The sequence below is a fragment of the Lasioglossum baleicum genome, unplaced genomic scaffold (genome assembly GCF_051020765.1).
Source record: "Lasioglossum baleicum unplaced genomic scaffold, iyLasBale1 scaffold0107, whole genome shotgun sequence".
NCBI classification, from domain to species: Eukaryota; Metazoa; Arthropoda; class Insecta; order Hymenoptera; family Halictidae; genus Lasioglossum; species Lasioglossum baleicum.
Genome location: NW_027469167.1, coordinates 3,110 through 18,214, shown reverse-complemented (window position 1 = coordinate 18,214; position 15,105 = coordinate 3,110). Strand labels below are relative to the sequence as shown.

Genomic DNA, 15,105 nt, shown 5'->3' with positions numbered 1-15,105 from the left:
GCAACCAGACGTTGCGTCCTATGCACTAGAGCTGGCATACCGGCATCAAGGGCCGAACATGTAGCTGGCGCCGTCAACTGCCCACAGTATAAGAAATACATAGAGGAGGCGAATAGTAGAAAATAAACTAAAAATGGATTGTAAGCTCAAAATATTACAGATAAACGTTAACCATTGCAGAAGTGCGCAACATCTCCTGGCTCAGACGGCGGTGGAGCTGATGGCGGATGTAGTTCTCATAGCGGACCCGCTTCTCAACCCTGGCCAATGGATCTTCGGGAAGGATAACAGAACCGCGATCTGGGTCACGGGTCTGAACGGCTTAGCCAGATACGAGGACGCCGATAGAAAGGAAGAGGACTTTACCGCCGTCCAGTTGGGAGAATACGTTATAGTGAGTATATACCTCTCACCCAGCGTATCTAATGAAGAATATTCTGCTAGACTGGAACGAGTGATGCTGTACTTAAAAAGAAGTAAAAACGAAGGAAGAAAAATACTGATTGGAGGAGACTTTAATGCCCATGCTACAACATGGGGCTCTGGAACCACTAACGAGAGAGGACGAAAAGTGCTGGAGGAGCTATGGAGACTAGGAATTCACCCGCTTAAACCGAGCGGAGGACCTACTTTCGTCCACGGGGCAAGATCCTCAAATGTTGATTTTCTTGCAATGTCATCGTTCATTAACTCGCGAGCTACTTCACAGGTGCTTGATATCGAATCGGATTCCGATCACAGATATATCCTCACGACCATCGAGATGGAGAACAGTATCCTGAAAAAAGAGGCCTTCAAACCCAAATGGAAAACCAATGCCGAATCCCTGGAAAGAGCCAAAATAGAATTCTCCAGGAAAATCGAAGAGGAAAACCTAGGTCATAGGGAATATTACGGTAAAGAAGACGAAGAGAAATTCCTAGCCTTAATAAACTTTGTTTTAGATTTGAAGCTGGAGAAAACAAGTAACAACGAAGACAAAAAAGACCAGAAAATTAATTCCTGGTGGCAAGAGGACCTAGCCACCCTAAGGAACAAAGCCAGGAAGATCAAAAGAAGGATGCAAAGAGAGAGAAGCAAAATCAAAAATAGAGGCAAAAGTAAGGTAGACCTAATGATCCTGGAAACCCTCTACAAGGCCACAATAAAGGAACTAAGGAGTAAAATTGCTAAAGCAAAGGAAGAAAAGTGGCTAGAGTTCTGCGAGGAAATTAATAAAGATGTCTGGGGCAAGCCTTATAAGAACGTCATGAATAAGGTTAAGGCAACAACACCGCCGGCAACTCTATCCGGGGAATTCATGGACAGAGTTCTGAATGGCCTCTTTCCAAGGCTACCAGAGGAGGTAATAGAAGAAGAAGTTATAGGAAGGCAAAATCAACAGCTAGAAGAAAGCTCAGACGACACCGAAATGATCGTCCAGGAAGTTAGCGAAATGGAGATTAGACAGGCAGCGTCCAAAATAGCCCCAAAGAAAGCCGCGGGACTGGACGGGATACCCCCTATTATAATCAAGGAATTTGCACTCCTCAGACCTGATGCCTTTGCGGCATTACTCACTGGAATTCTTCGAAGGGGAGAAATCCCAGATAGATGGAAGATGGCAAGGACGGTTCTGCTACGAAAGCCAGGGAAGGACCCAACCCTCGTCTCCGCTTATAGGCCGATATGCATTATAGATGCAATCTCTAAACTCTTAGAATACGTTCTAAAGGAAAGGTTCATAAATGCCCTGGGGGAAAATCCTTTTGAAGCAGAGCAATTCGGCTTCACAAAGGGAAAGTCTACCGTACACGCCATGAACGAGGTTAACAAGAGAATCAAAAGCTGCGTTGACAGACAAAGGTACTCGGCGATGATCGCATTAGACATCAAAAATGCTTTCAACACTCTTAGGTGGAACCAGATCCTGAGCGAGCTGAGAAGAAGGAACATCCCTGAGTATTTACAGAAAATAACAGCTAATTATTTTAAAAACAGGAAAATCTACTGCAGCACTGTCGGACAGGAAACGATCCTGGAAGCGGAGATGGGGGTCCCGCAGGGCTCGGTTTTGGGACCCTTCTTCTGGAACATCGTGTACGATGGCTTACTGAGGATTACCTGGCCAAAGGGATGCTCGGTCATCGCATTTGCGGACGATATCTTAATCCTAGTGGAAAGTAGCAGAATCCAGAACCTGAAATTAAGAGCAGAGATGGTTGCTAAAGAAGTCAACAACTGGCTGAAGAGTGCAGGATTGGAATTAGCTTTGCAAAAAACTGAAGTAATGTTTACCAACAAGAAACGAATTCCTAATAACTTCGTTTTCAGGTTTGATGGTGTGGATATTCAACCGGCCCAGACGCTGAGGTACCTAGGCGTGGAATTTGATTGCAGAAGGCAATTCAGACAACATATTCAAGGAACAACGGATAAGGGCGTAAAAGTGATGGCGGCCTTATCAAGGCTAATGACCAACCAGGGAGGACTGAGACACAACGCCAGACGATTGTACTATATGGTCTTAGAAGCAATAGTTTTATATGGGGCACCGATCTGGGCGGAGGCGGCCAGAATAGACGCGAACTGGAAAATCTTGCGAAGCACACAAAGGCTAGGGTTGGCAAGAGTCGCCTCTGCCTACAGGACGGTACCAATGGAAACCCTAGCCGTTCTTACCGGAGTTGTTCCATGGAACATAAAAATACGAGAGAGAGAAAATCTCCTACAATGGGAAGTGGCTCACGGAACAGCACCAACAATCGAGGTAGTTTCCAGACCGCGAAGGAACACCGTTAGAAGACACCCGGAAGGATATTATAGGGACGCTTCGCCAGAAGTTTTAGAGCTCAGAGAACTTCAAAATTTCTCTTTCTCCCAGGAGAGAACAAGAATCCCGAATTTAGGGGAATTCTTGAGAACTAGAGAGGCAGAAGAACCCGTTGAAGTGAGGAAAAGAGCAGTCAGAAGATGGCTTAAAAAAGAAGCCGCGGAAAGATCACTGGAACAGTGGCAAAATGAATGGACAAACGCTAACGTAGGAAGATGGACATACAGCCTGATCCCGAACATTGAGCAATGGACCAATAGGAAACACGGGAGTTTAAACTTCTACATCACACAAGCCATGACAGGTCATGGTGTCTTTAATAAATTTAGACACAGAATCGGAAAAGCTGAAAGTAGCGGCTGTTGGTTCCACCCAGACACGGAGGACTCACCGGAGCACACCTTGTTCCACTGCCAACACTGGGAGGAGGAGAGGACCATCCTGAGGGATGAACTGGATATCGTAACGGGAACTGTACAACCGCAAGAACTGATGACGAAGATATTAAAAAAGGCTAAGTATTGGAGCAGTTTTTCCAAATTCTGCTCAAATATTCTCAGAGCAAAAGAAGAAGAGGAAAGATTAAGAACGAGGGAAAAAGAAGAAGAAGGAAATGTAGAAACTATAGACTTGTCTTTTCTTTCTACTTAAAATAGACTCAAGGACGTCCAAAATTTCTCGAAGGAAGGGCTAAACGGCTGAAAGGATCTCCGAAGGAGGGGAGGAGAGTAGCTGCGAAGGAGAGACGTGGAGAAGGATCGAAGGCTGGAGTCAAAGGGACTGCGAAAGGCTCCACGAGCGGACCCGGCCCTGGAGGCTTGCAACCTGAAAGAAAGCCCACTCACCTCGGCGCAGATGGAATCCACCCTCATCGGCGACACCAGCCAGCAGCAGCATGAATGAACACGAAGAAACGGAAAAAGAAGAAAGAAAGAATTAGAAATCCTGTGCATAAAATCCAGGAAAAACTGTTAAGGTAACAAGCCGAAATAGATTTCGCACATTATAAGCGGAACAATAATCTCTCTCTAGCTATTAGGTTAAAAGGAAAAAAAAAAGAAAAAAAAAAAATTAAAGATAACTATGTAGTAGTTCAATAGGAGCGAACTAAGCTGTAATTAGATAAGAATAGTTTATAAAAGATTTGAACCAAAGACGATCAAGAAGTTCTACACTCAGAATATAGAGACCTACTGTACCGACAATGGTAACCGGGCAGATTGCGGATGGCGAAAATAACTCTTAGATATACTTACAAATAGTGTTTCCATTAGAACATGTAAACGCGGTGCGGAGATTTGATCGGAGGACGGGGATGAGGTGATAGAAATAAGATTTGATTTTGACCATAGATTTTATAATGTATATAGATAGAAAGACGTAACAGTTGACTCGACCTCTGACTTAAACAGGGAATGCATAAAGAATATAGATGGTAGAAGCAAATGTAAATTCGACACGATATTGACTATCCTCAACCGCGTCCTCTGACCAACGAAACGAAGTACACGCGTACTAACGGAACAAAGAGAAATTCACTAGAGATAACAACAAGGCGGTAAGAGCACTAGGGGACGAACGTTCCTCGGAAAGAAGGGGAACTAGAGGGCCGGTTCAACGTTCCAACGGTTTCAAATTCAGTCGGTTAGGTAATCTTCTGGGAAGTAGTCCGGTGTATTTTAACGGGATTTCTCGTAGATTCGGCCATCTTGTCGAAGTGAAGGGAAAGGTTAAAATAAACTGACTAGAGTGAAGAATAAACAGATTCATTAAATAGTTTAGTTATACAGTTTAGGTACAATAATTAAGAACGGTGATTGGTGTAGTGTTTAAGTGCGTGTGTTTATTAGACAGTAGGCTAGAATAGAATTAGAAGTAAGAGCGATAATTTTCAACACGTGCTCGGAGGGCCGCCATTACGCGGTCTTCTTCGGCTGCCGGGGCACGTGGCAGGTCGCAAGCCGGGATCTGAAAAAGAAAAGGAAAGATTAGAAAATTAGAAAAGTAGACAGGACAAAAGAAAGGGAAGGCTATAAGAAGCCGATTCAGTTATTTTTTGAAAGAATCGGACTCAAACTAGTTGTCTGAGAGACCGGTTAGGGTAGGAAAACTTCTACATTTCCGAGCATTTTCCGAAATCCTTAAGAGAAAGCGAGACAGAGTCAACGGGGTTTGTGTGAATCCAAGTGAGACTGCTAACAGACAGTAAGAGTGACCCATCATTTGGTAAATTCAAATTTTTTATAAAACTCGCAGAGAGCCCCCGCGACACGCGGGCCATAAAAGTGTCGGAATTTTTTTTGGGTACAGAAAAAAAATTTTTTTTTTTTTTTTTTATTCCCAAAAAAAGTTTCCGGTCACGATAGCGTGCTCGGTTTGCTTATTTTCCCTCTGAACCACTTCAAGTGGGAACTCAAACAAAAGAGGGGAAAAAAGTGAGTAAGCCTACCACAAAAAATAGATAGGTTCGTTAAGAAAATTTTTTTTCGGTTAAGGAAGTACCCCGAGCGGGTATTCAAACGAGAGGAGACCTTCGGGGTAAGTAGACTAGCGAGAAAAAAATAAGGGTTAGGTAGCAAAAAGTTTATTTCACGAATTAGACCCATCGAGTGGGGTCTCGTTCGAAAACACTCCGCTAGGAGAGTACAATTTAGAAATAAAATAAATAGCTTAGATATATAATTAGAAAAATATAAATTGTAAAGCTAGAGAGAGAGAGAGATAAAAAGGCGAAGATTGTTAATATAGCTAATAGATTAGTGTAGAGAACGTACAATAAAGAGAAACAACTCTCCGTAAGGTTAGGTTGGTTAGGTTAGGTTGGTTAGGTTAGGTTAGGTTAGGTTGGTTAGGAGAGCGGTTTCAGCAGTTGAGGTGCTGAGTTAGCGCAGATTTCGAATATTCTTTAGAGGTTTTTTCAATTGCATAGGCAATCTAGTTACGGCGAGATTATTATTAGTGGTGTTTTTCTCCTCTCTCGGTGTTCTAAATAGTGCAGCAGTGCGGTGCTATTGTAGGGATCCGTAGGAGGGAAGCTGGCTGACCAGGCAAGGACGTCTACGTATCGACAAGGAACCTTTAAGTAAAGCAGGGGACTGTCCAACGAAGCGGAGTCCGCCGGGTTCTCCCAGGCTTTGGAAACAAAGCGAGGGAAGAGAACGGCGAACGGGCTTCCCCCCGGTCTACTCACCAGCCTCCACCCGGTTTTAGAAATAAAACCTAAGGTTGTGGAAGGATTCCTGGCCAGTTCTTTGGCGGTACGTGGGGGTCCGGCCGCTCTACAGGTGGTAGGAGCAAGGATAGAGGGGTGCAGTGAAGGGCAGGTGCGAGCGGATAGAGTGCCTCCGGTACGCCCGCGAGCTACACAGTTCAGTTAAAGTGGCAATAGTGGAAGTTAGAGAGGTGATAGGAATTGATTCTGGCTGAAAAGCACCGTATTTTCAATCCGACGGCAAAAATCAGGCTAGGGCCGTTAATTTCCGGACTCCGCAGCCGACGGCAAAAACCCGGGCCGTTAATTTCTGGACTCGGCATCCGACGGCAAAATCACGGGCAGTTAATTCCTGGAAAAGAGTTCCGACGGCTAGGGAATGTTTAGGGCGAAAAAGTTTCCGAACTGGGTTACATTAAATCCTTACGGTAAAAGTCCAGGGAATTTTTGACAGTTCGGGGACCATTAATTTCAGTTTTTCGGGTAATTTTAAGAATTAAGGAGTGCCCTTCAGTGAGGAAGAGTAGGCAAGGACAGGAGACATTTTGAAAAGTTCAAATTCAAAATCTGAGCATTTTGAAAAAACGTCTAAGAACTAGAAGTACTACTGTACAGTGAGTACCTATAAATTCTGGACAAAAATTTGCTTATTCCTTAAATTCCCGAACAGCGGGACTTAGGCGAGGTTGCGTCCCCCGACGGGAAAATCGCGGGCCGTTAATTCCCGGATTTAGAATCCGGGCGCGGGAAAACCTCCGGACAGGAGTGCGTTTCTTTTTTATTTTGTTCCTTTCTCCGTTAGGCTTAAAATTAGTTTAAGTGGCGTGCGGCTAGCGTTTTGCGGCGAGGTTTCGTCCCCCGACGGGAAAATCGCGGGCCGGTAATTCTCGGACGGAAAATCTGAGTGCAGGAAAGCCTCCGGACAGGAGCGCTTTTTCATTTGTTTAATATCTTCTAGGTTATAGTTTGTATAGGTCGCGTGCGGCTAGTGTGTAGCGATAAAGTTTACCTGTGTAAATAAAACGAGAGAGAGAGAGAGCAGTGGTTGTCAGTTTTGTGTCGGCAAACAGAAATTTTAAATATAGAGAAAACACTTTCGAAAGGAAACTTTATACGGGTCATTATTTCCAAACCCTATAACCCTGCGTCAGGCTAACAGGAATACCCACCCACATAGGGGGGGTTTAACAAAATAAAATGGCCTCCCCAGCAGTATTTCTGTCCCCTCTAACACCAGAACCTAGAGGACAAAAAAGGGACAGAGATGGAGGGGAACATAGCGAGTCGGAGACAGAAGCATCGGAGGCTGGGTCATTTGTTTCGGAACTAACTAAAAAGGCTAGACAAGGAGAAGGGGACGAGATTACGATCGTAGAAGATGAGGCAGAGGAAAGGGACCTTCTAGAATTAGTAGATAACTTGCTAGAGGAAATAAATAGGGGGAGGAGAACCGCGACGGAAACGATCAAGATACTCAGAACCCAGCAGGCCCCGGGCGAGGACATTAGGAAAGCGAAGGCGCGCGCGGTTCAAACCGATAGACACATCACCACGATGTGGATAGCAGCGAAAGCGATCGAGGGAATAGCTAAAATAAGGAAATTTAGGGAGGATAAGCGTATCCAGGATACAGCTACTCAATGCTCACCAGGTTTTGTACAGAGATACGTCGAGGAGGTAACGAAAAAGCAGAGGGAAGAGACTAGAATAGGGGGAAACAGGGGAGATAGAGTTGAGGGCAAACCCGAGAAGGAAATCAGGGATAAGCTAGAGGGGAAAAGTTATAGTAAGGGAAATAGTAAGAGTAAATTGGTAGGAAAAGGAACGGCCGAACAGCATTGCGAGTCCGAAGAGGAATGGGAGATAGAAGAAAGAAAAAAGAAAAAACAGGAGAAACGGGAGGAAAAACAGAAAAGGAAGAAGGAACAAGAAGAGGAAGAGAAGAGTAAGGAAGAGGAAAGGAGGATGAAAGCCAGGAAAGGCCCGCTCCCCCCTAAACTAGAGGCCATCGTGGTTAAAGCCACCAAAGACAGGACGTTCGCGGATCTGTTTAAAACCCTGAAATCGGAGGCCCCAAATAAGATGGAGGGTATCCATACCGTGAAGAAGTCGAGAGGGGGGGACCTAATAATAGAGATGAGGAAAGACTCAAACTGCAGCGCAATGGAGCAAACGGTGAGAGACACGCTAGGAGGAGAATTCCAGGTGAAAAAACTCACCCCCAAAATCACGCTGGAAATCAAAGATCTCGACCCGACGCTAGAGAAAGAAGACGTAAGAAGAGAGATCGCGGACAGCATGAAGTTAGGCGAATGGGCGGAATCGGAAATAGAAGTAAGATCGCTTAGGAGCTCGTTTGAGGGCACGAAAACAGCGATCGTGTCAATGCCCGCAGAAAGTTCTAGAGCGCTAGGGGAAGGTAATCGATTACAAATAGGCTACACCATGTGTAGAGTTGCTAGGGCTCTGAATATAATCAGATGTTTTAGATGCCATGAGTTCGGTCATACATCGTACGACTGTAAAACCAGCATCGACGGCAGCGAGATTTGTAGAAGGTGTAGCACGGTGGGCCACAGTATAAACGGCTGTACGGCAACCCGGTGCTGCATCCTATGCATCAGAAAAGGGGTCTCAGCGGCTAAAGCCGAACACATCGCGGGGGCAATGAACTGCCCGCAATATAAGAAGTTTGTCGAAGAGACAAACAGGAGAACATAATAAAATTCACGGCTAAAATACTGCAGATTAATCTTAATCATTGTAGGAACGCTCAGCATCTCCTAGCACAGACGGCGGTGGAGCTCAAGGCAGACATCATCTTGATAGCGGACCCACTCCATAACCCGGGTAACTGGGTCTTTGGAAGCGGAAACACGACGGCTATATGGGTCACCGGATGCAACGGACTGTCCAGATATGAAGACGAGGACACCAGAGAAGAGGACTTCACCGCTGTCCGGCTAGGAGACTACACGTTCGTAAGTATTTACCTTTCCCCTAGCCTCACTGATTCGCAATATTCATCTAGGCTGGAAAAAATCCTGAAATTCGCTGGGAAGAAAAAAAGAGAGGGCAGGAAAATCATTCTGGGAGGAGATTTTAACGCCCACTCCATACTGTGGGGCTCGGCTAAAACGAACAATAGAGGAAGAGTTGTTATGGAGGAGCTACTAAACCAAGGATTGCACCCAATCAAGCCAGAGGGAGGACCTACCTTTCAGCACGGGTCCCGATCCTCTAATATCGATTTCGTGGCTACCTCAAATTTTAATCACTCCAAAATTCGATCACAGGTCCTGGAGCTGGAATCTGATTCCGACCACAGATATGTCCTGACCACCATGGAAACAGAGGCACAGATTCCGAGGAAATGTCCATTTCGGCCGAGATGGAAAACGAATCAGGAAGTGATGGGTCCACTTAAAATAGCGTTTGGAAAAATAATAGAGGAGAAAAACTTAACCAATAAAGCAATGTATGGTAAGAGCGATGAGGTCAAATTTCTCCAAACGATTATTTCTGTTCTAGATGAAAATCTCCCCAAGTTTGACGCAAAAAATACGAACGACCTGAAAGTTAACGTCTGGTGGGAGAAAGAACTCGGAGTAATTAGAGACTCGGCAAGATTCATTAAAAGAAGCATCCAAAGGGAGAGGGTCAAGATCAGAAATAAAGGAAAAGGGCCGGAAGAACTGGAAATCCTGGAAATTCAATACAGAGATACCATCAAAGAACTGAGGCGGAAAATATCCAAGGCCAAGGCACGGAAGTGGAAGGAATTTTGCGATGAACTTAACAACGATGTCTGGGGAAAACCCTATAAGACTATCATTAGCAAGGTTAAAATGACTACCCCCCCGGCTACGCTCACGAAGGAGTTTTCGGTAAAGGTCCTCAGAGGACTGTTCCCGAGGATGCCCAGAGAAGCGGGGGAGGGTAGCGAGGAAAGAGATGACGGAGTTGAGGTTGACGAGGAAGAAACTGAAGATCTCACGGTCCCTGAAATCACTATAGGGGAAATAAGAGCAGCGGCAGCAAAAATCACGCCAAGGAAAGCGGCGGGCTTGGATGGCATGTCACCTGAAATAGTTAAAGAACTGGCCACGTGCAGCCCGAACCCCTTCGCGGCCTTGTTCACAGGACTGCTCAGGAGAGGGAAAATACCGAAGGAATGGAAAAGGGCCAGAACGGTCCTCCTGAGAAAACCGGGGAAGGACCCATCTCTTATTTCAGCCTACAGACCTATCTGTATACTGAATGCCATCGCGAAACTGTTCGAATATGTAGTGAAAGGCAGATTCACCGAGGTACTGGGTGAACAACCATTCGATAAGGAACAGTTTGGGTTTTCGAAAGGAAAGTCAACTATACATGCAATGGATAAGGTCAAGAAAGATATCCAGAGATGTATTAAAAAACAGAGGTTCTCCGCAATGGTAGCGCTAGACATAAAAAATGCGTTTAACTCTCTAAAGTGGAACTCAATTATCTCTGAATTAAAAAGAAGAAATACCCCTGAGTACCTAGTAAGGATCACTTCAGATTACTTCAAGGAGAGAGAAGTCATGTTCAGTACGATTGGCCACGAAATTACCCTGGAAACAGAAATGGGGGTCCCACAGGGCTCCGTTCTGGGCCCGTTCTATTGGAACCTGGTCTACGACGGACTCCTGAGGAGAAAATGGCCAGAAGGATGCAAAGTAAGAGCTTTTGCGGATGACATCCTCATCATGATCGAGAGCAGCAGAATAAGCGTCCTCAAGAGTAGGACGGAACAGGTCGCGAAGGAGGTCGGAGACTGGCTGAAGGACGCAGGCCTCGAGCTGGCCGCCCAAAAAACCGAGGTAATGCTTACTAACAAGAAAAGGGTAGAAAATGACTTTTATTTTAGGATCAATGACGTGGATATCCAGCCAGCCGCATGGCTCAAATACCTGGGAATCACATTCGAAAGGAACGGAAATTTTAGGAAACATATTCACGAAGTGACCGACAAAGGGATTAGAACGATCGCGGCGCTGTCTTCGGTAATGCCGAATCAGGGTGGACTGAAACAGAACTATAGGCGGTTCTACTATCTAATACTGGAATCGATTGTCTTATACGGGGCACCCATCTGGGCCGAAGCAGCCTTAATAAGTAGCAATAAACAGATACTTAGAAGCACTCAGAGAATGGGTCTGGCCAGAGTCGCATCTGCATATAGGACAGTCCCAAACGAGACTCTGGCCGTTCTCACCGGCGTCACCCCCTGGAATATCAAAATCAGGGAAAGGGCGAATCTTTTTGAATGGGAAAATATGTTTTTAGAGGACTCCAACAACGAAGGCGAGAGCGAAAGAAGACCGAGACGGAACACGGCGAGGAGGATGCAGGAAGGAGACTACAGGGACCTATCACCGACGGAACTAGAGTTCCTAGACATGTATGACATCCCGGTACAAACGAGAACCCTCCCAAATATAACAGAATTTCTCGCAGGAAGAGAACAGGAACCAACGGAAACCAGAAAACGAGCCATCAAGAGATGGCTTAAACAAGAGGCGAAGGGCCAATCTCTTATAGAATGGCAAAATGCTTGGGATTCGGCGAAAGTGGGTCGCTGGACTTATAAACTGTTCCCGGATATTGAGGCATGGTTAAATTGTAAGCATGGCCACCTTAACTTCTACCTCACGCAGGCCCTCACAGGCCACGGGGTATTCAACAGTTTCAGGTTTAGGATAGGGAAAACAAACAGCGACAGATGCTGGTACCACGCAGATGAGATAGATACCCCAGAACATACCCTTTTCGAATGTTCCAAATGGGAGGAGGAGAGGAAGACGTTGAGGAAAGATCTGGACATGGTACACGGTAGCTTTTCCACGAAAGGAGTCATGGATAAGATCACCAAAGAGGTGAAATACTGGAAGAGTTTTTCTAAATTCTGCTGTTCGGTCCTCAAGGAAAAAGAGGAGGAGGAGCGTAAAAGGACGAGAGAGGTACAGGAGGAGGAGGCGCTTAACGACTCTAACCTTTCTGTTCTTTTCGAATAGGTAGAGGGAACCAAAAAAGGAGGTAATTTACAAGGGAACCGTACCGAAGGGGCCAGCGGCGCCCGGGGGACGGGAATCGCTACCCGAGGACGTGACCGAGACGACTCAGAGCTCAAGGGACTACGGGACTGCGATGGACTCTACGAGCAGACCCGGGCCCGGAATCCTGCGGCTAGAGAAACGCACCGGTGATAGTCCTTGGAACAGCAGATGCTGCGTCACCAGGGGATAAGACTGCCAGCTCCGCGGGAACGGCACCAAGATGACGGACTAGATAAATGTCGGGATGCTTTTGTATGTATTGTAATGTCACCTAGTTTTTAAGAATCTCTCTCTCGTTTAGATAGGAAAATGTTAATTAGCGAGTTAAACACAAATGCGACATCGATCGAAATAGTAAAGTAAGAATTAGTAGGGGTCCGAACCCCAGAGACAAGAACGAAAGACACCGTAGAATAACTCAATAAGTAATAGGAATAGAGGATGGAAAATAACGTAGATAGGAGGAACCCACGACTAGGGCAAGGAACGGAAACAAAGCTGATACTAAAGTATTTTCCGTAAACAAGTAAAATTAAGAATAGAATAACAGACGTGTCAAGTAGAAATTACAGTAGAAATGCCTAAATCTGAAATAGAAATATAGGATAAACAAGTATACATAGGAAGAAGTAAAGCCAAGAAAAAGATGAAGCGAGGTCAATAAATAAATAATTCAATACGAAATAGGGCGAGAAAACAGTTTATTGTAAGGTAGCATATAAGGAATAATTAGCTTAGAATTCACTCGGCTCTATATAAAAAAACAAAAACGAATTAAAATTAGGAATTCCCGGCAGAGTATGTTACACGCTCGAACAGTAAGTCTGGCCTGATGGTTTTACTTCTCAGAGATAAACCTGAAACAGAAAAAGAGAAAAAAGACAGTTAGAAACATAGCTAGAGAAGGAAAACATATTCACGATAGGACAATAGCATGAAAGACAACGTGAATCTAATTTATCAAAACAATATGCAAGGCGGAGTTAGCAAATAACGAATTATATGGGGGAAAGATACTCACAGTCGAAACTAAGTGGAAAAACCACAGACAACGGAAAACACGAATCCATGTAGGATAGGGTAGAGAAACCAAAATAGTTGGATGTCTGGTAGATTAATAAAGTAACTATTAACAGGAACAAACTAAAATAAACCTGGAACAGAAATTTACAGATTAATAAACGAATAGATTGCAGCAGAAAGAAATGCTAGCATAAATAAAGCTACCTACTGTCGAAATTAAAGAGGAAGTCACAGAAAGCGTAAACATAAATCATCAGGATAGAAAAGAGAAATAGAAGCAGCGTGCTAAACATACGACATAGCAATTTTTTCGCCATGCAATCCGAGTGGTAAAAGAATAGTGTAATCATTAGCGAGAAAATAAACCTGGAATAGAAACATACAAAGTAAGATGATAGTAGTTAGAAGTTTAGAGAAAAATATAGGTAAGAGATCCGAGGCTGGGCTTATACAAACCTAAGCAAAAATACTAAATAGCGGAAATAGAAAAACGTTTAGTCGAGCCGCAAAGGAACGGCTTGCCCCTCTAGTGAAATACAGGCCTCCCAACGCTTAGGCAGAAGGTCAATCCCTTTCTTAAAAAAAGAGGGCCGCCGGGAATATATGAATTTCCTAAAATGACCGCTTATATCCTGACGACCCCGTCTATGTTTAGCGGAATAGGCATCATATTTTTGGAATACCCAATAATCAGTGGGAGATAGATCTGGAGATTTAGGAGGGTGAGGTATCAGCTTAACCCCGCGCGCTTCAAAATGCGAACGCGAATAAGCCGATACATGGCTGGGACACAGATCTTGAAGTAAATAGGGTTTCTTCTTCCCTAAACGAGGATGCATCGAATAGAAATTTTGCAAAGCAACCTCGAAAAGCTCAATATGTTTTCGACTAGATAAATCAGCATCGGTCTCTGAAATATCAGCTAAGAGCAACCCCTTTCGGCACCACCATAGGCTGAGATAGACACGAAGAGGGGCGGGTCGGGTGGCATTGGGAAGAACCACACGATCCGAAGGGGAGGACCACTCCCTACCAGAGTCCCGCTCATAAATTAGCCATCGCTCATCACAAGTGATGATACGACGAAGGCTGCGTTTAGGGTAGGCACCCAACAACCCAACGCAGACATCCACACGATAGTCTAAATCGGCAGCATCAGGCATATAATGATACCCGACTGGCCTCCGTTTACGGTATCCAATCTCCTTTAAACGATGACGCACAGTGGTGCGACCGATGCCGAAGATCGAGGCCAGTTCGGTCAATCCTATCTGCGGCGCCTGGGTCACGATCGATTTTAGGAAGCCCAAATCCATATCTCCAACTCTGGGACGGCCGGGACGAGGTGCGTCAGTCATCCGCTCTCTGCCCTCACGAAACTGGTGGAACAGATCGTACACAGTGGACCGCGATACCAAATTCCCATAGGCAGCATAGGCATCCTGAATAGCCTCTAAGGCCCCGGCGGCACTGTAGCCGCTCTGGAAATAAACGTGCACGATAGCACGTACTCTCTCGCGAGTAAAGTGTTCAGGCAAAACCTGAAAGGAAAGGGTTTAGAAGACCTGAACATAAAGTAAAAATCTTCAATAGGGATACTCACATGGGGGGACCCTCGAGAGACTCCTGAACAGCCGGGCTCCTGGATATCCTCGGGATGAGACATCTTGTGAACTGTAATTAGGAAAGAAAAAGAAATTAGAAATAGTGAACACACAAACCAGGTATAAAAGCAGAAAAATAGCGAGACGGAAAATAAGAGGTAGGATAACCCCGGTTAGCTAGAAACAAATCTTGGACCTAACCTAGGCCTAGAGATGATCCTTTGGGAAATAGACAGGATAAACAAACGTGCTAGAACGTCGAAATAAGAATGCGTACTGTCTACACGGCAGGCGAGTAAAAACCGAATGCCCGGGCAAACGGATGATACAAGTGTAGGATTCCCAGAACCGCGTACGAACAGCGAGCGCGCG

General features: G+C 45.1%; 1 protein-coding gene across 1 annotated transcript; it reads right to left on the bottom strand.

The window, feature by feature from the left end:
* Positions 1-12,886: 12,886 nt before the first annotated feature.
* LOC143219938 (uncharacterized) lies at positions 12,887-14,795 on the bottom strand. The gene is made up of 3 exons (XM_076445724.1): positions 14,733-14,795; positions 14,199-14,670; positions 12,887-12,963 (listed from the first exon to the last, which is right to left on the bottom strand). Exons 1-3 carry the CDS (start codon positions 14,793-14,795, stop codon positions 12,887-12,889), a joined length of 612 nt encoding a protein of 203 aa, XP_076301839.1.
* Positions 14,796-15,105: the final 310 nt, after the last annotated feature.

What these genes read in the sequence shown, in the direction of transcription:
- LOC143219938 (XM_076445724.1), bottom strand. Translation starts at nt 14,795, where the DNA reads ATGTCTCATCCCGAGGATATCCAGGAGCCCGGCTGTTCAGGAGTCTCT. An exon ending in TCTCTCGAGGGTCCCCCCAT is followed by an intron (nt 14,671 to 14,732) that starts GTGAGTATCCCT and finishes CTTTCCTTTCAG; the next exon opens with GTTTTGCCTGAACACTTTAC. An exon ending in CCTTCGTCGTATCATCACTT is followed by an intron (nt 12,964 to 14,198) that starts GTGATGAGCGAT and finishes TTTCTGTTTCAG; the next exon opens with GTTTATCTCTGAGAAGTAAA.